Here is a 25,822-nt window from a genome sequence, read left to right on the forward strand (position 1 = left end):
TAAGGCGATGCACTACGTAGTAATGCAAAATCACGTGTTTTTGGTTTGAAAATTTGGTCGCCTAGAAATGTTTCAGATGCTTTAATTAAATACTGCGAGTAGAATATATCCTGGCCTTTGAAATAATCGAGTATTTTTTCTGAGTAAGTCTTTTTTTTATATATTAACTCCACACAGGAGGCCCTGAAGAAAATAATTTCCCTCAGGGCCTATGTCATCTTTGGGGATGCTGTGTGGAGGGTCTTTTTGTGGAGAGGAAGGAGTGAACATGGGTCTTGAAGAGTCCCATGTTGTAGGAGGGAGGAAACACAGAGGCCGGCAGTTCGTTCCACAGCCGAGCTGTTGAACTTAAGAACGAATCGTAGAAGCGACCCGTTCTCATGTGACAAATGTCAACCGTGTACAAATGTTGGGCGCGCGTTTGGCGTGTATCCCGACTACGCACCGGTGCCGAAGGGATCAATGACGCTAGTTCCTCAGAGCATCTTCCATTGTAATACCGATAGAACAAGGACAGCATACCTACCTGACGCCTGTGCTCTAAAGATTGCAGTCCGCTTTTTATGATTGGGGAATCCATCAAACTTAAGATTGGGGAATCCATCAAAGGGGGTGTTTCACCATCCTCTTGATAGCTTATCTATAGGATAATGTTTAAATAAATAAACAAATAAATAATCGCCACATGTAGAAAACTCAGTTAACTATCCAATACATACATAGATACTATTCATAGACTCGAGCACCGAATAATAAACTCGGACTTTATCAATAAATAAATTGTAAAATGTATATTGAAAATATACTTTATCCTATGGATAAGCTATCAAGAGGATGGTGAAATACCCCCAAAGTCTTTTTATAAGCCCAGAAAAAAATAATGTATAAGGCATATGAAAACTGTTCTTAGTTCAAAATCTCCTACTTGCGAACCCATTTTCGGTTATAGTTTTATTGAATGATGTGGCAAATTAAATTATTTAAAAAATAATCGAAAGACATTTAAATATTTGTGCCTGAACATCCACAAAATAAAATAAAAGGCACTTTTTGGAGATGTTTTTTTCTTGCATAAACAAAAAAAGGTGGATGGTGTTAAGCGGGAATTTAAGCCTTATCGCCATATACATAAGGTGTGTTATTGATGGCGGCTCGATTTAAAATATTACACGACGTAGTGCATCGCCTTAGTGTAAATTTACTAAACACAGCCTTAGCACAAAAATAGGTCTATTATTGCTTACTTTTTGGAAATATAATAATATGTTTATTATAATACAGTTCCATATTTGGAACATTTTTAAGTTATTTGTAATTTTTGTTGAAAACATTTGCTTCTATTACATGTTCATATACCAAAAACAGCCTTAGAACAAATATAAATACGGTATATTATTGAGTGAACTTTTGAATAGTTAAGTGTTACTAAAATATTTAGTTAGTTCACTTTTATCAAAAGCGCTTAGTTGCATATGTATACCAAAAGCAGCCTTAACACACTTATAAATAATGCCTATTAATGCTTGAGTTTTTTATATTATACTTTTTCGTATTGCTGTTGGATACTACAAGAAATGTTATTTTTTAACCAATAACAATAAATAAAATACAGCATTTAAATATTTTCAAACATAACTACATATTACACAATTTTTACAACACAAAAATAATATTTATTACAAAAACTAAAAACATTTTAAAGTTGGTATGAAAGAAAGTGAAGCTAGTCAAAGGCCGGCCATCTTGGATCTAAGTTGCAGGAATCGCATGTTTTGTTTTGTTCGCAATAAAGGCACGAATAAATAATAATTTAACAATGTCTAAGCGAAGAATTGAAGTTTTGGATCCGTTCATCAAAAAACGAAGGTATTTAGATAAATTCGGCACGTCATTCAATGTAATATCACCATTTTCTGACATCTTGCAGCTCCTTCGATTTTACATTTTTTTCTGACAGCGTGTTTTTTTTGTGATCAATTTCAAATTATTTTTCAAAACTAACGCGAATATTCACATCAGATATAAATTACCGTTATTTTAATAGTATACGATGCATTCACACAGTTTTTTGTGCTGATTTTGTCGTTGTAAAAATTGTTTGTAAATATTTTTTGACGTTTTCACGAAATGCTGTGTTTTTTGTCTGCCAAATACGTTGGACGTTAATTTTAGATTATGTTACATCCTCTAACGATCGAGTGACTGCAATACTACTTCCCAACCTTCCTCTTCCCATCTCCTTCACGTCCCCAGCTTCCTTTAGCTTCACAACATACCCGATTTGGAGGTGCCACAGTCCCACTATTTCAGGGTGTTGGGACTCTGTTGGGGATGTGTTAAAATATAATATTTACCAAAAATAATACAAAAGCGACACGGAGACGATCAATGTCAATTGTCAATATGTTTCTGCTATTGATAATTGCAGTTGAAATGCTATTAACAGAACTGCAATTGACCCGTCAATATTTTCATCCCAGTCGTTTGGTGGACGTCTGCAGAAACAGTACCTACAGTGTGCGAAAACAGTGATAACCTTTTGATTTTACTGTCCATAACTCTGGACAATCTCCTGTTTTTATTGTACAGTATCTGAAGTCCCGGTAAATAAACAGAACATAGAGACAAGCTTAACCGTTTGAGTGCCAATCGTCGATTTTCGTCGATTCGTGTTTTAACGAAGATTGCCGATCGTCGATTTCCATCGATTGCGTCAGTCGTGTTCTGATTCGCGAGTACGTTGGTACGTAAAATTCTCATTTTTTCGAAACGCCTGGACTTCAGGATCCTCCTCCGCGTGATTCTAAACCAATATTCTTTAATAAAACACCGAAAAAATCATCGAAATCCTTGAAAATTCAAAGAATTTATGGGGTTTTAAAAAAATATATAGTTTCATAAAAAATAATGTTTTTTTGGTGGCAATTTACAAGCAACTGTATGAATTTTTTTGGCACTCAAACGGTTAATATGCATATTTTATTTTGAAAATACTTTTGGGTAAATATACAGACAATGTGACACCATGTAAAATTGTCATAAATTACGCGTTAGTCAAGCGAAATTTGTTCCCTTTTAACGTCTTTTGTATGACAACCCATCGGCAATATTGTTTTAAAAACCAATAAATATATTTATGAAGGTACCTAGTTAGGAGTACCTACATCCCTGCACAGGGTAAATTAATGATAGTGATGATAACTTTTCAGCAGAGGGGTCGCTGCTTTGTCTATTTTTCAAGCAGGCCGTTACATATAAGTGGTTTTTTTTTGGTTTTTGTTGAGCGGAAGGGGGAGAGGGTTGACTGCGAAATTTCAAGAATTAAGACTTCTGTCTATTTTTTTGTATTTGGTGTTATGCAAACCGGTTCTTCAAATTTGATTCCATTTAGGACACGCAGCGTAAATGAACCAAAACTCTATAAAAAAATGTTCTAAGCCAGGCAAGAATTATCTGAAACATTTTGATTTTTCTCTATAGCCAAGTGGGTCGTATGAAATTGACATGTGGGCCGCAAGAATTGCGCCGTGGGTTGTGCATCACTGGTTTGTGACAAGTAAAATTTACAGCCGAAAAACAAAAGAATTCCCGCAAACTAGTTATTTATGACAAGTGAGATTTTACAAGCGGTACAGTACGCATAAGCTAGTGATAATAAGATACACAATTTAGTGATATTTTTCTTGTAAACTATGAACCAGGTTACTTACCTATGACAGTAACAATGCTTTGATGGTTTTAAGGGGGAAATTGAGAAGCATGAAAGCACGAAATCTTTAAAACTATAAACAATAATGAGAAGTAAGTATTTCAGTTTCCAAAAATGGAAAATAACTCATTTTATTAGCTATTTCATCAAAATTATAACCGTTTGTTACTTGGCGGCCATTGTTATTGATGTCAAAGTTTTAAGGTTAGTTTTTTTATTCTTTTATTTAAACTAAAATATGGACCCATAACCCTAAAATAGGTTCTCTTGTTGTCGGTTTGGGTAGTATAAAATAAAGTCGCTATCCGCGTCTGTCTGTGCCCTTAGTTCTTCGCTAAACTACACATCGGATATTGATAGGTTTTTCACTATCATTTAGAGAATTTCTTCCGGAAGGTTTACTTATATAATACATGTATATTGTATTTATAGAAAGTAGAAAAAAGTCGATGTTTTATAATCAAGTCATAAAGATATTTTTTCATGCACTAACGCTGGCTAAACCTTATGAGATGCATCAAAATAATGTACTACGGAATTGTATAAAAACAAAGTCATTATCCGTATCTGTCTGTTTGCGCGCTTAGTTCTTCTAAACTACGCAACGGATTTTGATAGGGTTTGGACTATCATTTAGAGAATTTCTTCCGGAAGGTTTATATATATAATGCATGCAAATTATATTTATAGAAAGTACAGAAAAGTAAAAAATTGACAACATCCAAACTTTATTTACTTCAGCTAGTTAAAACATAAATTAAAAAAAACAAGCTTAAAAAAAATCACAAAAAGTTTGAAAAAAGTTTAAAATGGATTTTATTTATTTTTGTATCTAGATTTAAAAAAACCTAGAACAATTCTGTATGATAAAGATTTCTTATTTTAAAAACGTTTCTACACTGTGAAGCACACAAAATACCAGGAGTTTTATTTTTTTAGGTTGTACTATGTTTATTGTAGATAAGAATAAAAAAAAATTACAAAAAGTTTGAAAAAAGTTTAAAATGGATTTTATTTATTGAAGCAAGTAAAATGCCATGAATTTTATTTTTGTATGTGATTCTATGCTATTTGTAGATATGAATAAAAAAAAAAATTACTTCATTAACACTGTACCTTCCCGAGATATTGCTTTTTTGTAAAGTACCTTTTCCGTCCCAAAAATTACTTAAAAAATTACTTTTGGTAATTTTTTAAAGTCAAGTAGATAAATGTAAAGGGTTTATTTATTTTTTTCTGCAATCAGCATAGTTTTCTTGATAATATTGAAAATTTTCATTGCATTTGCACTATAAATGACAAAGATACAATTTTTTTTCATTGAAGGTACAAGCTCTTCCGGAGTGCTCGGAATATGTAAAAACGCTTATTTTGCCCAAACTTCAACTGCCCATAAAAAAAAAACGAGTTGAGGTAGGAAGGTAAAATTTGGTATATTTTCTTATCTATATGGAAGGATTAAAAATTTAAAGTTTCATCAAAATCTGAGATGGTGGGTGACAAATCCAAAATTTTCTGCATGATTTGGTGCGGATTGACCCAAGAGAGTTTTGTTTTTATATTTGATAAGGAAATGTATTAGGGGCCGTTCAAGTATTACGTAAGCAGATTTATTACAATTATTTACCCCCTTGTCACCAAAAGTAAGCAAAGCTCTTACCCCCCCCCTCCCATGCTTACGTAAAAATTGGTACCTATTGTTTTTTAAGCGAGTACCTAAACGTATTAATTATTTGTGGGAATCCCCGAATATGTATTCGGTTTTCAAACATAGACAGTGTGTGGGTTGCCAATGTGTAAAAAAAAATAACTACTGCTGAGCAGTGCTGACGTAATCCCTATCTCAACCCCCCACTCCCCCATGTCATCGAAAATAAGCAAAGCAAAGACCCCCCCAGCCCCCCTATAGTGCTTACATAATACTTGAACGGCCCCTTAGCGAAAATTTTAGGTGGAGTTATCGTATGTTTAAGACCTTAAACTCTATGAGGAGACGAGTGGAGGAATATCTTGTCGGTTGCTTTTATATACCTATATTATATAGACATCATCTGTGACAGATAAATACATGCTTTTTTGAATCTTTTGGTCATGAAAGCAAAACGCGCTATTGTTTCTCTATCTGCACAGATAGAGCCACAGCAATACGTGGTGGGGTACAGCTAGTGATTATATATACTGATATAATGTCTGTCCGTAAGTAATGATGACCTGTTTGTTTGTTTGTTGCAGAGAGGAGAGAGGCATGTTGGGGGGAGGGGCGCAGGCCCCCGGGGTCAGCACAGTCCCCGCCACGGGCCTCAACTCCTTCACGGGGCTCCCCTACACGGGCCGCTACCACGAGCTCTACAGGAAAAGGATAGGTAACAAACATCTCATTTCTCTAAACCAGTGGTGATCAATCTTTTTGACCGGAGGTCTAATGTATCCATTTTCAATTGATTGAAATTGATTTGTTCGCGGGCCGCATGAGGTAAAGTACGTACAGCTTGACATGGTTAGCTTTGTGGTTAGTTAGTGGTGTCGTAAACCTACTAATATTGTTTTAAAACCGTATTCTTATGCATAAAATTTCGGTAGAATAAGTAAAGCATTCCTTCAGCGTGTCCTCTAAAGCTTGAAATGCATTGGTTAAGGTGGGGGAAATCACTCACTAGTCAAGAAGAGCAATATACCAGGGGGATGGCTATCCACGCACATGTAGATCTGTGTGATGGTCTTGATGGCTGCGTTCAGGTAGTCTACTGATATCCAAATTGAACAGTTTGTAGAATATTAACTTCTCCAGTGAAAATTATTCTGAATGAATGATTCTCCATGTGATCAATTTTCCGAGCGAGCAACTTTCTAAATGAAGTACTCCCTGAATAAATACTCTTCTGAACAACTTACTTTCCAAATAAACACTCTTCTGATTGACCAACTTCCCAAATGAACATCTTGCTGAATGAAAAACCTTCCAAATGAACTAGTTAAATAATCAAGTTCCTGATAAAACACCCTTTAACCTCTCAGACAAAGACATTTATTTACTATGTGTTCCTTTGAGAACTGTCAAAACGTGATAATTTTTGTGTTATTTACGAGTTTTGCTAAAAGCATCATAACTCACGTCTTGGGAAACGTAGCCTCATTCTAAAAAATGTTTTGGAAAGATTATGAAATCCACTATCGTATTGTGTTGTTATAAGTAAATATTTGCGTTTCTAAATATATATTTTATGAAAATGTCAAAAATATGTAAAAATCGCTGACCATTATTTCAAAGCTGTGAAAAATGTACTTTTTTCTGAGTATCATAAAGAAATAACACTTTATATATTGAAGAAATATAATTAAAAACTATTAGTCACCTCAAAATATTAACCGTCCAAACAAAAATATTTTTAATAAATTATTTAGAAACGCAATAAATTATGAACGAACAAGATGACAGATCCAATCAGCTTAGATAATGCACCTCTACGTTCCACAGATATTGTTGAATACAGACGCGTAGCGTTATTCATTATCGATACTCTGTTTTTTAAATCATGGCAATCCGTATACTAGTGATGGAAATAAATCGATTTTTGTAAAATCTCGCGCGTTTACGTGAAAAGACGTTCTAATGTCTTGACCGCTATTATCATATTTACGTCTTTTGACGTTCTAATGTTCTGAGTGGTTAACATGCAATTGATCAATTTCCCAAATGAGGAATTCCCCGAATAACCAGCTTCCAATTCCAATTGAATCACTTCCTGAATACCCATCTTTCCAACAACTGTCTAAATGAATCTGGTGATGGTCTGGATTGTAAACCACACAGACCATCAGGGATTTTTTTTATATATATATTTTTTTATATTAACTCCACACAGGAGGCCCTGAAAAAAATAATTTCCCTCAGGGCCTATGTCATCTTTGGGGATCCTGTGTGGAGGGTCTTTTTGTGAAGAGGAAGGAGTGAACATGGGTCTTGAAGAGTCCCAAGTTGTAGGAGGGAGGAAACACAGAGGCTGGCAGTTCGTTCCACAGCCGAGCTGTTGAACTTAAGAACGAATCGTAGAAGCGACCCGTTCTCATGTGACAAATGTCAACCGTGTACAAATGTTGGGCGCGCGTTTGGCGTGTATCCCGACTACGCACCGGTGCCGAAGGGATCAATGACGCTAGTTCCTCAGAGCATCTTCCATTGTAATACCGATAGAACAAGGACAGCATACCTACCTGACGCCTGTGCTCTAAAGATTGCAGTCCGTTTGTTAAGATTGGGGAATCTATCAAACGGACCGCCCGTTTTTGCACAGAGTCAGTCAAGGGTTTTTTTCATAATACATAATTCCCTTATATATCCAAATACATAAAACAGAGAACTCACCGAATATATCACTCGCATTGAGATTGGCAGCAATTCCTTAACCTCAAGGTTAATCTCTAAATTCGGCAGCGGGCGGCAATCAGCACAATAAAACTTGCATTCACACCATGAAATAATAATCTGTCACGACCAGCTCTCAAGAGAGTAGAATTTAGAATAAAATTTGAATTAACACATTGTAATTCAAAAACTGTCACTTTTCTTGTGACAAAAATATTTAAATCTTTTAGTCGTAAATCGAACAAACAGGAATAGTGGTGCCCTCTTTTGTCAAACAACATAATTCAGATGAATCCAGCTGTTTAATGCACAGATGGCTGAATTTCATCGTCACTTACCTGCAGAGCAAAATCTATACCATAACTGACCAGAGATGTCTATCCTGTCTACTATTTTAATTTTCAAATTTTAAGTCTACTGCTTCTCCAGAATCATTTCCCAATAACTTCTCAAATAAGCAACTTTCAAAATAAGCAACTTGTCGAATGAACCAACTTTCCTAATGACCAATTTCTCCCCTGAACAACTTCCCGAATTGACTAATTCCTGCATAATCACGGTCCCAAATCAACCCTGAATGACCATTTTCTCCACTGAACAACTTAATAAATGAACAATTGCGAGAATTCCTGAATAATCAACAAATTTCTGCATAATCCTAAATCAACTCTGGGCGGCCATGAGATGAGGCTCCCAAATGATCAGCTTCCCGAATGATGAAATAAATACATATATTAATTTAAAATAGAGTATTGATTGGTTTATTTGTTTGTTTGCAGCTCTGCCCGTGTTTGAGTACCGCGCCGAGTTCATGAAGAAACTCTCTGAGAATCAGGTCATCGTGCTGGTCGGAGAGACTGGCTCTGGCAAAACTACGCAGATCCCTCAGTGGTGAGTTCAACCTCCCATTCCTTACAAACACAGAGACTTCACAAATAATGTGTATAAATAAAACTTTAATTCGAAATCCAAGAGACCTTAAATAATGTAATTTCGAATTAACCAATTCTCACGTAATTCGAAATGTCTATTTTATTGGCCACCTCTTCAAATTCGTGTTGTATCTTCAGAGTAAATTCGTAATACGACTTATTATTCGTAATCGCCAATTTCCGTCGCAGCCAGACTGATATAAACTCAGATAGTCCAAGTAAATTTGTAAAAATACAATGTATTACCGCAAAAATCGAAATTTTTACCCGACCCTTTAAATTCAGATGTTCGAAGTAAATTCGTAAAAATATGGATAATTTCCAGAAAAAAAAATTATTCAGGGAATCTGCAAGAAAACTGTCACTTAATTTTTTATCTCGTTTGTACAATAAAAAAATATGATAATAATTCCTAGAAAATAACAAAGACATTTTGGCTTCATTGTTAGCATAGTATAAACGCTTATTTAATAATAATAATAATAATAATAATAATTGGATGATTTTTATAGTGCCATTTTTGTGCAAAATCACCTCAAGGGCGCTGTACAAATATATATAATACATTTCTACAATGATCTATGTTATTATTAACTATATATGGAGATAATATACAGTACAATACTTACCTGGTAGGTCACTTGAGATTAACACTTAATTAACATTAACTAATTGTTTATTAGCGAAATTTAGATACAGGATTTAGGACATAATTGGATGTAACTGGACTTTCTCTCAGGAATGGTATATTTAATTTAAAGGTATGACAGCTTGAAAAGGTAAGTTTTTAGTTTAGACCTGAATTATGTTGGACTTGTTATGGATCTTAGTTCCGGAGGGAGTTTATTCCAAGCCTTCGGCCAAGATACTCCGAAAGCGCGATCACCAAACTTAGTATTTGGCTTGCGCTTAGGTTCCATCAGTCTGCCTACAGCTGATGATGTTACTGATAGGATTTATAATTACATTACCTTTCTAGGATTTATAATTACCTACACATTCATAAGACATTTATGTTATTAAGAAACATCACTGTCATAGAATTTTTATAAAACTTACACAATAACAGTCCATTAAAAAATAAAATGTCCAAAATAATCTCACTTTTTCAAGATGGAAATTTCATGCGTCAGTCTGCAGAAATGCAAAGTTGCCAGCTCTTTCGGAGCACCGTTAAAGACATTTTTTATTAGTAGCAAATCAAATCTGAGCTTGTACAGACAGTCTTTAGTGAATGTGTAATTAAAACACCATTGAAATTTCACTGTTTAAATGAATAAATATTTCAGGTGCGTGGAATACTCGCGCTCGTCAGGAAAGAAGGGCGTGGCGTGCACGCAGCCGCGCCGAGTTGCCGCCATGTCTGTGGCGCAGCGCGTGTCCGAGGAGATGGATGTGCCTCTCGGACAAGAGGTGGGCTACAGCATCCGGTTCGAGGACTGCTCCGGCCCCAAGACTCTACTCAAGTAAGTGCCACTGTCATGCCCACGAGAAAATAGACGTGACTCTTCTACGGTATAATTTGCTACGTTGTCGTTACAGATATGTGACAGACGGCATGTTACTAGGCGAGGGCAATCCTTTTTTTTTTTTAGATTTTCACGGCCAAAAGCATTTTTGTTGTTTGTTTTTGGGGTGTTATGCCGTGTTGCGCTAACTATATTTACGTTTACACAGTAATACTGTGCTTTCACTTAAATTGCAGTTCCCTTGTACTGTAATACCTACACGCTCGTAGTGGATTGAAGCTGGCGGCACGGTATCGCTTCCAAGTAAATAAGCACAAACTCGACAACCAACAATTACACATCTTCGGATCTACCGGATCTGCCCTGATGATGGACACTGCAACGCTGTCCGAAACGTCGGCTAAAGAAGGAGTTAGCGCAACACGGCATAACACCCCAAAAACAAACAACAAAAAAGAAGGCAATCCTGTGTTATTTTTAATCTAATGAGATTCTAATTTTCAAAAATGAAAGCTTGGAGAAGATACAACTTTGCAAGCAGAGGACTCTAGATATATTAAAAACACTGCAGTTACACCGCAGGGGTAGGCAGAGTGGACGGACCGCCAAACAACTCGGTCACACCACACACTTCTTGCCTCATTCACATTCACACATCGTCTCATACATACTCTTCTATTATTCTGACTCTTGACATGGCCCGACTCCAGTATCTGATTCACTTGATCGTGCCATGTCTTCCTCGGGCGTCCCTGACTTCTGTTACCATTCGCATTTGCATCATGCATCCTCCTTACACTCCTATCTTCGCTCATTCGCTCTACATGCCCAAACCATCTAATCGTCCCTTTCTAAATCTTACTCATTACGCTTACATCAGCCTTGCACTCTTTGCGGATCTCCACATTCCTCACACGATCAAACATGGTTTTACCACACATACGCCTGAGGGATCTCTCATTTCAACAGACTTCAATCTACTTTCATCCTTTCTTTGCCAGTTCCATGCCTCACTTCCATACATCAAGGTAGGTACCAGCACTCCGTTGTGGACTGCTAACTTCGCTTCTTTGGACAATTTTTTGTTAGCGCCAACTGCGTTTAGTCCTCCATTAATGGAGTTACCTGCATTTACCCTTCTTTCAATATCTCTGTCAGCCTTCCCATCTCTCTAGAACATACTTCCTAAATACACAAACTCATCCACCTGCTCCAAGTATTCCTCATTCACAACTATATTGCACACTGTTTTCGTACTCTCTCTTTCAAAGACCATTACTTTAGACTTACATTCATCATTAACTCATTCTTCATGCATACTTGGTTCATCCTAGACACGAGAGACTGTAGATCATCTATACTATTAGCAATCAGCATACAACAGGCAACATACTCAAATTCGCGCCCAATCCCACCTCTTTCAATTTTTGCATACAATTATCCATGTATAGATTGAAGGTGTTAAACAAGGCTGCGTAAAGTCAAATTGTTGTAAAATCTGCTAGTCATGTGAAATTTCTTCCCTTTTTACGTCTTCTTTTGTATTACAACTCATCTACAAACCAATAAATATGTTAATGAAGGTACCTAGTTAGGAGTACCTACATCCTTGCACAGGGTAAATTAATGATAGTGATGCACAACTTTTTCAGCAGAGGGGTCGCTGCTTTGTCTATTTCTCAAGCAGGCCGCGACATACAAGTGTTTTTTTTTTGGTTTTTGCTGAGCGGAAGGGGGAGAGGGAGAGGGTTGAGGGTTTTGATTATAAATTTTGTCAATAAAAGTGTATTTTTCTTGTATACTTTTTAGCAATATGCTTTTTTAAGTAATACCTAATCGCATTTTGAAAACATACTGCACATTTGCGAATATATTGATAGTAGAGGCATTTAGGTAGGTACATAAGAATTTAAACAAATCGATTTGTATGTAACGGTTAACGGATATAAGGAGCAAATTTAATCGGCCCCCTCGTGCTCGAGGAACCAAGTTTGACTGTAGTTTGTAAAGAAAATTGACAATATTTGTTTTTTGAAAGGCAATGAGATTCCCTAATCCTCCGCGAGTTTGCTATAAATGTTACGTTGTCTTTGCAGATACATGACAGACGGTATGTTGCTCCGCGAGGGTATGTCCGATCCCATCCTGGAGCAGTACCAGGTGGTGCTGTTGGATGAGGCCCACGAGCGCACCCTCGCCACCGACATCCTGATGGGCGTGCTGAAGGAGGTGGTGCGTCAGCGCCGCGACCTCAAGCTCGTCATCATGAGCGCCACGCTCGACGCCGGCAAGTTCCAGCACTACTTCGACAACGCGCCGCTCATGAACGTGCCTGGTGAGTCAAACGTAACTAGACCTATGAGGTCTAATGTTTTTTTTTATGGCAAATGATGATTTCTAATTCGAATAGCAGTAACGCGTGACGCCGGTTATTTCTTCTAAATATTATTTATTAAACAATTTGGGAGGTGGGTATCGGTACCGCCGCCCCATTTATTGGATAACCAACACCTCTGCCATAGGTCACCCTCGTTTACTATGGCCGGTGACTTTGCAGGGGTGAGTTTTGGTTTATGAGGTGAAGTTTGTCTAGGTTTTTGGGTGCAGATGCCTCTGCACAATTCTTGCGCCGCGAGTTGGAATCGGAAGGATTGGGAGACCATTCAGCAGTACTCTCTCAACGAATCGCCTTGCTCCGTAGCGGGAGGGATGGTTGCATACGTCTGTCATTTCTGGACCGACTGATCCCCGGATTCCCACCCTTTTTGCTTCCCAGAACTTCCTATCCTTCCTTTCTTAGAAAGACCCTCCACACAGCATCCCCAAAGATGGCGTAGGCCCTGTGAAAAGTTATTTTCCTCAGAGCCGAAAATAACTTCTCACACGGAAGCGTGACAAGAGACAATTTCATTGTTAGAGACAGTTTCATCATTAGAGACAATTTCATTGTTAGAGACAGTTTCATCGTTAGAGACAATTTCATTGTTAGAGACAGTTTCATCGTTAGAGACAATTTCATTGTTAGAGACAGTTTCATCGTTGGAGACAGTTTCATTGTTAGAGACAGTTTCATTGTTAGAGACAGTTTCATTGTTAGAGACAATTTCATTGTCTGTATCGGACATATTCATTGCAAATGAAATATAAATATATCACCAATAAATGAAGATATAATATGTCTCGACGCCACCTAGTGGCAGGTTCAGCACTAACAAAGTCTTTCCTACAAAAATAAAGTAGCTATCTATAAACAATTATTGTTGAATGAAAAACACTAGTCCATATTGAATTATTTGGCAGATTTGGAATAAGCCGAGGTAGCTTAATTGGCAGAGCAGCTGACCGGCAATCAGAAGGCTGCGGGTTGAATTCCCGTCGGCGTCATTTACCTTTTCTCGAGCAATTTTTAAAATTTGTATGGGTGCTGTTTCAGGCTAATAATTATTGCTTATAATATAATGCGTTATCCTTTGCGCTATGATAAAAATACTTGTCTCATTAATATAATGGAACATATCTATTTACAAGCAATACATGTATAAATGCATTTGATTTCAGGACGAACGCACACAGTTGAGATTTTCTATACTCCGGAGCCTGAGAGGGACTACCTGGACGCAGCCATCAAGACCGTCATACAGATTCACATGTGCGAGGATGGCCAGGGAGATATATTGCTCTTCTTGACTGGTGAGTGATGAAGTGATGGCGGTCAAACACATTGCATAATGATCCCCGGCGTAAGTCTGTAAAACTACGTATGATTGTGAATGCAAGGCTGATGTAAGCATAGTGAGTAACATATGATTCCTTGGGCATGTACAGCGAGTGAACTAACAAAGGAGTGTAAGGAGAAGATAAGCATAATGAGTAACATATGATTCCTTGGGCATGTACAGCGAGTGAACTAACAAAGGAGTGTAAGGAGAAGATATGACGTAAATGCGAATGATAGAATAAGTTGGGGACGCCCGAGGAAGACACGTTACGATCAAATGAACCAGAAATTTGAGTCGGGCCACGCCAAGACTCACAATAATAGAACAGTATGTATGAATGTGAATGAGGCAAGAAGCGTGTGCCAAGGCCGAGTTGATTGGCGGTTCATCCTCTCTGCCTACCCCTGCGGAACGGCCTGATGGTTAGTTATTTAGTTAACCCTTTAACATCCGCATTATTGTTTCTACATGTATAAAATATGTGATGCTTAGAGACACCCATTCATAGCTTTAATTTTTAAGATATGTAGCATTAATTATTGAAAAATTAGCTTTTATAGCTTTAATTTTGCATTTTCACAGCGTTTATAGCTGAATAGGATAACGTCAAGGAATGGGAGTCAGCAAGAGGGGAAAAACAATTAAATTAGCAAAATCACTTGAAACATGTTTATTGAATTATTGATTGAAACTCAACATGGCACATGTTTCTACAGTAAATACAAGATTATAGCGACTAAAAATCCTTTTTTATTATCGCTAAAAACACCATTTATCGCTTTAATTCGCGAAACTATCATTAATGCTATGAATGGGTGTCTCTAGTAATGCTTGATAATACCTCGGAAAATTATTTGAAAATTTTTGGTATTTAATTTTTTTAGAAATTATTCAATGTTAATTAGGTTTAACATTGGACGACAGAGGGTATTTTTTTAAATAGTTAGGTAAAATAAATAACACACTAGTAATACAAATAACTGATTCATGTCAACAATGAACATTTAAAATGTAGTGTGTTATGAAAATAACATACGATTTTCACTCTAAGTAAGAACCTGTCAAATCTGTGATTTATCTTGTCTATTGTTTATGCTCTGGCAACTTAGAACTTTAACAGGAAGTGAGAAAAAATTCAAGATGGTGGCACTTCCCGGCCGGTGACAGGAGAGACAGGCTGTCCGGTCGGGGGGTCAATTATTATTTCTGGAGGTCTGAGGCTCTAATCGAAAGTTATTTCATGGATTTGCGATTAATACCGAAATGTTCAGTTTGTGCTTCGAGATTAGAAGTCTAGTCATATTTCCCGCGAGTGGAATTCGCCCCGGGTGGCGTGAATAATGAAAACGTTTTTACCATGTGTGGCCGTGGGGGTAATCATAGTTTATCCAAGCGATCGGTGATTATTTCTGCCGATAAACTGTTTTCGCCGTGTGCATTTTGATTCAGAGCATTATTAAGTTCCACCTTGCCTCGTGGAAGGGCAACTTACGGATTAACCGTCTACTCAGGGCTGGACCACACTGGGCCGTAGGCCAGCCACATTCTGATGCCGTCTACTCCTCTTGGCTGGACCACACTGGGCCGTAGGCCAGCCACATTCTGATGCCGTCTACTCCTCTTGGCTGGACCACACTGGGCCGTAGGCCAGCCACATTCTGATGCCGTCTACTCCTACTGGCTGGACCACACTGGGCCGTCGGCCAGCCACATCCTGATGCTGCCGTCCTCTAGCTACATGGCTGATTCATCTACTCCGCCATTCGCGGCACTCAGTGTTCGTTCCTCATAACTAAATACGTTCTTATTATTTTAGACAGGGTAGATAGATTCTACGTTCTGGTCGATGGGGGTAAGTTTTCACCTTTTTTGTATTTCTCTGTGAAATTTATCAAATATAATTTGTTACGGCCAGTCCAAAGTTTATCCAGATTACTTTCATTCTACAACCTTGCAACTTCCTTTCAAACATCATGTAGATGGGATATATTTTTCCCCGCCCTGAATGGAGAATTATGCTCTACCGTCGGTAGGTCGGTTTGGCGAGCTCTTTTCCAGTTCAACCACTGGAAGGGACTCTGGCGCGTTGGCCTTCAAAGACCAACAAAGTCAAACTTGGCCACCCACTATTCAATCATATTAACAGTCAATAATGTACTTAGAAAAACCACACACAATAACAGCCTATTAACACATCTATGGGCTAAGTAAGTATCGTAACATTGTGTCAAATACTTATTCATAACATGGCGCATCAACGTGGTTGGTTCGTATTTGTTCTTATTATTTGATTTTGAGTCGAAGTTGCAAGCATTTTAGTAATCATGTGTATTTGTTTTGTTTCGACGTGTCTCACATAAAACATAACCTATAAATGTTATTAGGTACATAAATGTCAGTCAACAGTGCGAACTTATTAAAGTGCCATCAGTGCAACCAACATAAATAACGATTTGTACGCATTATTATAATTTATTTTTATTTTACGGGCAACACAATACTTTGTGTCAACTTGACAGCTAGGAATGTCAAGCGTAAACAAACATCGCGATTTTGACAACAACTGTCAAAATAATAATACACTTTGAAAGTTTCGATAATTATGTTATGCAACCAATACTATACAGTGCTTATAAGTGCATTTAATTATATATTTGCCTCGCGGGAGTACAATATATTCATAGCTATCGTCATTAGCTAATTTATAATCATTTTGTATTCAATACTTGCGGTTTTATAATTAAACTTTTCAAGATGTCGACCTTAATAGATAACATCAATGGTAAAACGAAGGAGGAATTGTCTTCGGACCTTTTATCCAGAAATATTACACCGGACAGTACATTAGAGGAAATGCGAACTCAGGCCAGAAGGCATAACAAAAATATTAAGATTTCAAGAGTTTTAGAGCATCACGAGGGGAATGTTAACCCAGACAATGACAACGAATTTGGGACAAATTACATAAAATATACTAAAGTAATATATAACGAATCACATCCTTCCTCTTCTTCATCCTTAAGTACTATTAATGATTGGAAGATTAAATTTGATGGAAATAGTTGCGTAAGGGACTTTATAATTCAAATAGAAGAAAAATGTAGAACTAGGAACGTCAGTCATGTTGACTTAGTAAGATGTTTTCCTGATATTTTAGAGGGTTTGGCCTTATTATGGTTTAGGTCCATCTATACTCCCGAATTAACTTGGATTGAATTATCTACATTACTTATAAAACAATTCGAAACAAATATTAAACAAATAGAATTAAAGTCACAACTTTTCTCTATGAAACAACCTGCCGGTATGTCTGCTTTCGAATTTACGTTGAGAATGCAGAAGCATAACAACATGCTTGATGCCAAATTACCTACCTCTGAACTATTACAATTATGTATGACGGCATTATTACCTACTTATATCAACCTTCTTGCGTCTCGGGACTTCAATTCTTTTTCAGAATTAACCGAAGCTACAAATAAGTTGGAGTCTTATTCAACGTCTAATTTAAGGGAAAATAAATCTTCTTCTTCTTTTTACAATACTCAACTTAAAGATAATACAAAAAATTATTATACCAATTCACGGGGTAATAATAATTTCAATTTTAATCATAACCCTTCTTATCGTGGTACCCACACTAATCGTTCAACGGATTATAATTATAAACAAAATAATAATAATAAACAACATAATGCCAATAATAAAAACAATAATAATTCTCGGGTTTTTTATAACCATCATTCGAAAAAACCAACTTCCAATGACAATAGAGAAAAGGAGATGTGTCATACTGAATCAAATTCCTCAGGGAACAATATTTATTGTTCTTTTTGTAAATTAAGGGGGCATCTACTATCGGAATGTAGGAAGAAGAGTCACAACAACTCTAAACCTAGGGTTGCTTCTTTAAAATATAGAGAATCAAAAAACTAAATGTGAGTCGCTCTGTTCACGCGCCTTCCTTTGCGCAGAGGAAATGCGAGTGGCAGAGTTGGCTCCGTTTGGTTAGACAGTTTCTTTCGGGCTCGAGTTCTGAGGTGGAGGTACCGCCGCCGAAGGATTCCGAGCTTGAAAGGGATAATCGACCTTTTGCGGATATCTTTATTGGAAATAATTTTTATAAAGCACTACTTGACAGTGGTTCTTCAATCTCCTGTTTAGGAGGAGATATTCATTTAGTTTTCTTAAAATTAGGTTATAAATTAGTTAATATTGATTTCAATATTTCTACAGCTGATGGAACAAATCAGCGTGTTTTAGGTACAATGACATTGCCAGTTACGTACAAGTCTATAACACATAATGTACTTTTCTACGTCGTCCCTTCTTTATCTCCTAATTTTATTTTAGGAGTAAATTTTTGGAAAGTGTTTCAAGTCGCGCCGGAACTCTTTCCGAAAGAACCCAATCCTCAACGAACGGGTCATATCAATGAGTTGAGAGCTATTCAGCCAGCCTCTTCCTTATCCAAGGAGGAAAATAAAACTCTTACCAAAATTATTAAGAAATTTGAATCCATTTCTTTTGAAAAGAAAGGTTTAGGGTTAACACACTTAGTCAAACATAAAATTATTACTACGGGTCCTCCGGTTAAACAACGATATTACCCTCTTTCTCCTGCTAGACAGAAACAATTAGATAATGAAGTAGATGAAATGCTCAAATTAGGAGTCATCCGTCCTTCACGCTCACCTTGGTCTAGCCCAGTATTAATAGTCACAAAGAAAGATGGAACGGGTCGTTTTTGCCTCGATTCCAGAAGGATCAATAATCTTACAATTAGGGACAGTTATCCATTACCGTATATCTCTCGCATACTGGACAAGCTTGGTGGAGCCAGATATATCAGCTCAATAGATTTGTCAAAGGCTTTTTGGCAGATCGCCCTAGACAAAGATTCGTGTGAAAAGACAGCTTTTGTCGTGCCCGGTCGCGGTTTGTTCGAATTCACTCGGATGCCTTTCGGGTTAAAAAACGCTCCGAGTGAACTCCAAAGACTAGCAGACGCTCTGTTTGGACCAGAGTTCGATGAGAACGCATTTTGTTATTTGGATGACCTAATCTTAGTGTCTGAAGATTTAGAATCTCATTTTAAACTGTTAATTAAAGTTTTTGAACGGTTAAGAGATGCGGGTCTCACGATTAATTTAAAAAAATGTGAATTCTGTAAGTCAGAACTTAAATACTTGGGATATATGGTGGATTCCAAAGGTCTTCGCACCGACCCAATTAAGATAGAAAGTATAAAAAATTTTCCAATTCCTAAAAATGCTAAAGGAATAAGAGCTTTTCTCGGGCTATGTGGTTATTTTAGACGTTTCATAAAAGGATTCTCTAGTATAGCTGCTCCCCTGTCAAAACTTACTGGATCAAAAAAAGGAATAAGTTTATTTAAATGGTCGAAAGAAGCTGAAACAGCGTTTAATAAATTAAAGGAAGCACTTACGACTGCTCCTGTCCTTAGTTGTCCAGACTTTACTAAGCCTTTTGCTATTCATTGTGACGCAAGCTCTGTGGGTATAGGTGGCGTCCTTATACAATCAATTGAAGGGATAGAACACCCTATCGCTTATTATTCTAGGTGCCTTAATACACATGAACGTAATTACGGTATCACAGAGCGTGAACTGTTAGCAGTATTAGACTCGGTCACACATTTTAGACCATATATAGAAGGGGCACATTTTTCTGTTATCACTGACCACTCTAGTTTAAAATGGTTAGGATCTTTATCGAACCCTAGTGGACGTCTTGCACGTTGGAGTTCTCGCTTATCTCAATTCTCCTTCGATGTTATACATCGTAAAGGCACACAACACATCGTCCCGGACGTACTTTCGAGAATGGACCAAGCTACAATAGCAGTCATTGAATCTAATTTGTCCACCGATAAGTGGTATACAGATATCTGGAGAGGCTGCAAAGAATGTCCTCAGCGTTTTCAAAACTTTCAGATACGTGAAAATGAATTGTTTCGTCACACAAAAACCCGTTTACCTCTGTGTGAAGATACTTCTTGGAAAAAAGTAGTCCCTCTGGAAAACAGAAGGGAAATTTTGTCAGACTCACATGAATCCTCTCGTGCTTGTCACCCAGGAGTCTTTAAGACTTATAAAAAATTACAACTCCGTTATTTCTGGCCAAATATGTACAAAGAGGTGAAACAATTCGTAAATCAATGTGCCGTCTGTAAAGCACACAAAATTAGTACAGCCCCGCCTAATGGAATTTCTTCAAATTATAAAAAAGTTACGAGACCTATGCAGATGTTATCAGTGGATCTAGTAGGCCCTCTGCCTAGAAGTTATTCAGGTTTTACAGTTATATTATCATGCGTGGATGTTTTCTCTAAATATACCTGGTTATTCCCGCTACGCCAAGGAACCGCGAGAAGTATTATTAAAAATTTAGAGGAAAATATTTTCCTTGTACACGGAGTACCGCGTACCATTGTATGTGATAATGGGAGACAGTTCATTTCTAAAGAATTTAAAGAACTATTACAAAGTTACAATATAAGCCCTCCATTTTACAATTCACTGTACACACCTCAGAACAATGTTGTTGAAAGGTATAATCAAACCTTAGGCACGGCACTATCAATATTAGTGGAATCAGATCATCGTAATTGGTCCAAATTTCTCCCACAAATTCAATCGGCAATGAATAATACCGTAAATTGTACTACAGGATTTACTCCTTTCTTTGTTATGCACGGTAGAGAACAAATATTAGATGGGGATCTCCACCGTAATCCATTAGCAGATGAAGTATCCAGTCCGCAAGATTCCTCTCATCTCAAAATTTACACTGACAGATTAAATGGACTGTCCACAATTTATGAACAAGTCTCAAACGCTCTTTTTGCAGCATTTAAAAAAGGCGCTAATCACTACAATTTACGGAGAAGAAACGTTACCTTTCAGGTCGGAGACGTAGTCTGGAGAAGAAACTTTGTATTATCCAATGCTTTGAACTATTTTTCACAAAAATTGGCACCTCGTTTTGTTCAAAATATTGTTGTTAAAAAAAAATCAGACCTAGTCTATACACTGGCTGATTTAAATGGTAAGGAAACTGGTGACTTTCATGTCAAAGATATAGTAAAATCAGATAACATACCAGTTTAGTCTTCTACCATAAAGTATCGTGTGGAGACTGGCCATCTTTACAGGTGCTATCTTTAAATAAATCTTCTGAATACTGCTCATTTCAGTTCGGCCTGATCATCCGGATTGCTATGACCAGTATTTGTTAATAAATATACATATTTTTAAGTTCGTCCTTTACGGAAAATTAATTTTACTCCAGTTGATTACTCGAGTATAATTTCTCATTAGAATAATAAGTTAAAATTTTGTAGATTATAAAATATACATATTTTTAAGTTTGTCCTTCACGGAAAATTAATTTTACTCCAGTTGATTACTCGAGTATAATTTCTCATTAAAATAATAAGTTAAAATTTGGTAGATTATAAAATATATATACAAATGTGAGATGCTTCGAAACACAAATACATACATATTTCTGGTCACGATCAGTTCAACTTAGCTCATATTTATTTTTAAGTTTATTTTTATGTCAACTTGGATTATACGACGATATGAACCCGCATATCCTCTTGTATTCTAAGCTTAATATCATATAAACTGTGTTCATATACCTTTATATTGTATTACTTTAAGTAAAAACATATGGAGTTATTCGCCCAGTATTTCAAGATGTTCCGAGTTTAAATATATTGTGCTTACATAGGTCTCATTGCCCATTTGTCTATGTAAGTATCTTTACTATTACAAAAAATTCTTGTTAAGTTTCTATAAACAAGTTACTACTGAACTAATATTAATAAATTTATATAATATTAAAACTTCATCATTTGAAAAATGTAAATCAATCCTAAAAATAAATTAGTGATTGATTGGTTCCTGTGAGAACCTCGGTAATTAGTTACACTAATACTACAATTTACAAATTGAACCCTCGGGGACAAAAGACGAATACTTAATTGATTGGCACCATTTTTAACGATGGTTGTAGACTATTTATAGCACCATTTATTTACGATGGTCGCTAACAATTCTATTGGCACCATTTTTAACGATGGTTGTTTACTAAATAATGTGGCATCATTTTTGCGATGATTGTAAGACTATTCATAACACCATTCATTTACAATGGTTGGTTATATCCTGTATTTCATATACCAATGGTAAAATAAACTTATATATTGTTTTCTATTGTATAACTGTCAGAAAAACTTAACCCACGAGACCAGTTTAGGGAGTTAGATAGGAATACTCTTCTATAGAGGAACTCTTCTTTTCCAAAATGGATTTAGAATCAGTGATAAAGTGCAGATGGTACACCATCTACGAGTGTAGCCTACTTTGGCTTATTTAAAAAAGTGAATCTGAACAGTGATGCTTTGTGCATATTTAATGTTTTGATGTATATTGATGTCATGCTTTAGTGATAATATTTGTATACTAATTTTAAGTTCTATTCTGTTATAGATGCTACGTCTACGGTAGTCCCAGACGAGAGTCAGAATACATCACCCAGCGTCGTACATGCTGCGGGTGATTACGGGCCCCGTCCACGTATCTTCTTACTGCTAATTGTGTACAATTTAAGGTCTTTATTTCTAAGTTCTGATTTTGTTATATCTAATACTCTGAACTTCAATTGGATGCGCCGCAGACTCATCCATCATGTCTTACGCATGATGGGCGCGACTGATTTTGTGGCACACCCTTTTGCAAGCATACTATTACTTTTAGTACATTTCTGCTATATAACTCGTTTTTTTATGTTATTATATCATGTATGTTTTAGGAACCCATCAGACCAAGTTAGGGTATCTCTTAGCTCAGGCTTTTATTTTGTTCTCCTTGTGTTTGAGGGCAAACACGTTGGGGGCGACCGGGGTAATGTTATGAAAATAACATACGATTTTCACTCTAAGTAAGAACCTGTCAAATCTGTGATTTATCTTGTCTATTGTTTATGCTCTGGCAACTTAGAACTTTAACAGGAAGTGAGAAAAAATTCAAGATGGTGGCACTTCCCGGCCGGTGACAGGAGAGACAGGCTGTCCGGTCGGGGGGTCAATTATTATTTCTGGAGGTCTGAGGCTCTAATCGAAAGTTATTTCATGGATTTGCGATTAATACCGAAATGTTCAGTTTGTGCTTCGAGATTAGAAGTCTAGTCATATTTCCCGCGAGTGGAATTCGCCCCGGGTGGCGTGAATAATGAAAACGTTTTTACCATGTGTGGCCGTGGGGGTAATCATAGTTTATCCAAGCGATCGGTGATTATTTCTGCCGATAAACTGTTTTCGCCGTGTGCATTTTGATTCAGAGCATTATTAAGTTCCACCTTGCCTCGTGGAAGGGCAACTTACGGATTAACCGTCTACTCAGGGCTGGACCACACTGGGCCGTAGGCCAGCCACATTCTGATGCCGTCTACTCCTCTTGGCTGGACCACACTGGGCCGTAGGCCAGCCACATTCTGATGCCGTCTACTCCTCTTGGCTGGACCACACTGGGCCGTAGGCCAGCCACATTCTGATGCCGTCTACTCCTACTGGCTGGACCACACTGGGCCGTCGGCCAGCCACATCCTGATGCTGCCGTCCTCTAGCTACATGGCTGATTCATCTACTCCGCCATTCGCGGCACTCAGTGTTCGTTCCTCATAACTAAATACGTTCTTATTATTTTAGACAGGGTAGATAGATTCTACGTTCTGGTCGATGGGGGTAAGTTTTCACCTTTTTTGTATTTCTCTGTGAAATTTATCAAATATAATTTGTTACGGCCAGTCCAAAGTTTATCCAGATTACTTTCATTCTACAACCTTGCAACTTCCTTTCAAACATCATGTAGATGGGATATATTTTTCCCCGCCCTGAATGGAGAATTATGCTCTACCGTCGGTAGGTCGGTTTGGCGAGCTCTTTTCCAGTTCAACCACTGGAAGGGACTCTGGCGCGTTGGCCTTCAAAGACCAACAAAGTCAAACTTGGCCACCCACTATTCAATCATATTAACAGTCAATAATGTACTTAGAAAAACCACACACAATAACAGCCTATTAACACATCTATGGGCTAAGTAAGTATCGTAACATTGTGTCAAATACTTATTCATAACAAGTGATAATCTTTGAGGTTTGAAACAAAAAACATTTTAACTAAAATTCATTCAGAAATAAATAAATAATCTAGGATAATAATCTACCAGTGTTAATTTGAATGAACATTGAAATTCATTTACGATATTCTGGCAAATGACTGTGAACAGTGAATTTTACTGATGTTATTAATATGGTACATATCTTTATGCGTTGAAATATTTGTAATTCGAGTAGAAAATATTGATATCTCACCTTAAATGAAGTAATCGATGACGGTAGAAATTTGATGAAACTCACAATCAGCAGAAGTCAAAATATTTATCGTTTTTGTGTGTGTGCCAGCCGCCAGCCATTCGGACGCGGACCATCGTTAGATGTGGACCCCTCGCACGTTTTTTTAGCATCTGTCGATGGTTTTTTCATGTTTTCAGCAGTTAAATTACAATTATTATCACTTTTGATATAAAATATAATAAAAATAAGCGATTAGCTATGAATTTTCATATTTTTCCAATATTAAATCGCTTATTTTGAGATGTGTATTGACTACACAGCACCGGAACGCGTGGATGTTTTTAGCACAGTAAGGGAAAGGTTAATATACTCAACTATTCATCCAACGAAAGTGTAGACTTTCTATTCTCCCCGTTCTTGTTAAATTTCTAATACCAATTACACATCTGCATCTGTAAATTAAAATAAAATCATCAGGTTACTCAATGATCTATTATATTGTTTAAATGTCACTTAATGACTTGCGCTACATACATTCTTGCACTTTCAGCGCCCTTGATGTGATTTTTCACAAAAACGCCACTTTATAAATCAGCCAAATATTATTACAGACAAAATGGTTTTATTAATTTATGATCTTTCAAACACAGACAAAAATGAATAATAATTCTTCTTTCACCTAACAGGGCAAGAGGAGATCGAAGAGGCGTGCAAGCGCGTAAAGTCGGAGATGGACAAGCTTGGCCCCGAGGTGGGGGAGCTCAAGTGCATTCCCCTGTACTCCACCCTGCCGCCCAACCTGCAGCAGCGCATCTTCGAGCAGGCGCCCCCCAACAAGGCCAATGGGGCCATCGGACGCAAGGTGAATAGTCGCTCTAAATGCTTGTGTTTCTGATTGCTCTGATCATCCTTCCATCTTCATTAGAGTTTGAGTTCATTCCCCTGAACTCCCCCGCCATCTAGGAATCCATGCACTTCAAAAGACATTGGTCAATTCCTCAATGAATCTGTAAGGCGATGGTTTACAAATAAACCGCAAGTTGGTCGCGTACGGCATTGACTGGCGCCACGCACATGCGACGTTTTGATGGTCAATCGACGTCTCGGTCAGTCTAAAGTGGCATATGGCACTAAAACCAAAATTAAACAAAAACTGTATTAACACATTGACTGCCATGGCAATTTTCAGAATTCCGGTCTAAAAAACCAATTTAAATATCCTCTTTTGACACCCTTAAATTGAT

The 25,822-nt window shown here is 37.1% G+C and overlaps 1 protein-coding gene across 1 annotated transcript in view; it reads left to right on the forward strand.

Moving 5' to 3' along the window:
* Positions 1 to 1,730: 1,730 nt before the first annotated feature.
* Positions 1,731 to 25,822, forward strand: part of Dhx15 (DEAH-box helicase 15) — a 43,830-nt gene continuing 19,738 nt past the window's right edge. The window contains exons 1-7 of the mRNA XM_089644004.1: positions 1,731 to 1,866; positions 5,942 to 6,072; positions 8,852 to 8,963; positions 10,294 to 10,470; positions 12,570 to 12,808; positions 14,032 to 14,163; positions 25,265 to 25,440. Coding sequence (XP_089500130.1) covers positions 1,817 to 1,866; positions 5,942 to 6,072; positions 8,852 to 8,963; positions 10,294 to 10,470; positions 12,570 to 12,808; positions 14,032 to 14,163; positions 25,265 to 25,440 — 1,017 coding nt within the window. The 5' untranslated portion in view covers positions 1,731 to 1,816. The remainder of the gene's footprint in view (positions 1,867 to 5,941; positions 6,073 to 8,851; positions 8,964 to 10,293; positions 10,471 to 12,569; positions 12,809 to 14,031; positions 14,164 to 25,264; positions 25,441 to 25,822) is intronic.

Source organism: Hesperophylax consimilis, chromosome 20, assembly GCF_061612785.1.
Source record: "Hesperophylax consimilis isolate HC1 chromosome 20, BYU_Hcon_1.0, whole genome shotgun sequence".
Classification (NCBI taxonomy): domain Eukaryota; kingdom Metazoa; phylum Arthropoda; class Insecta; order Trichoptera; family Limnephilidae; genus Hesperophylax; species Hesperophylax consimilis.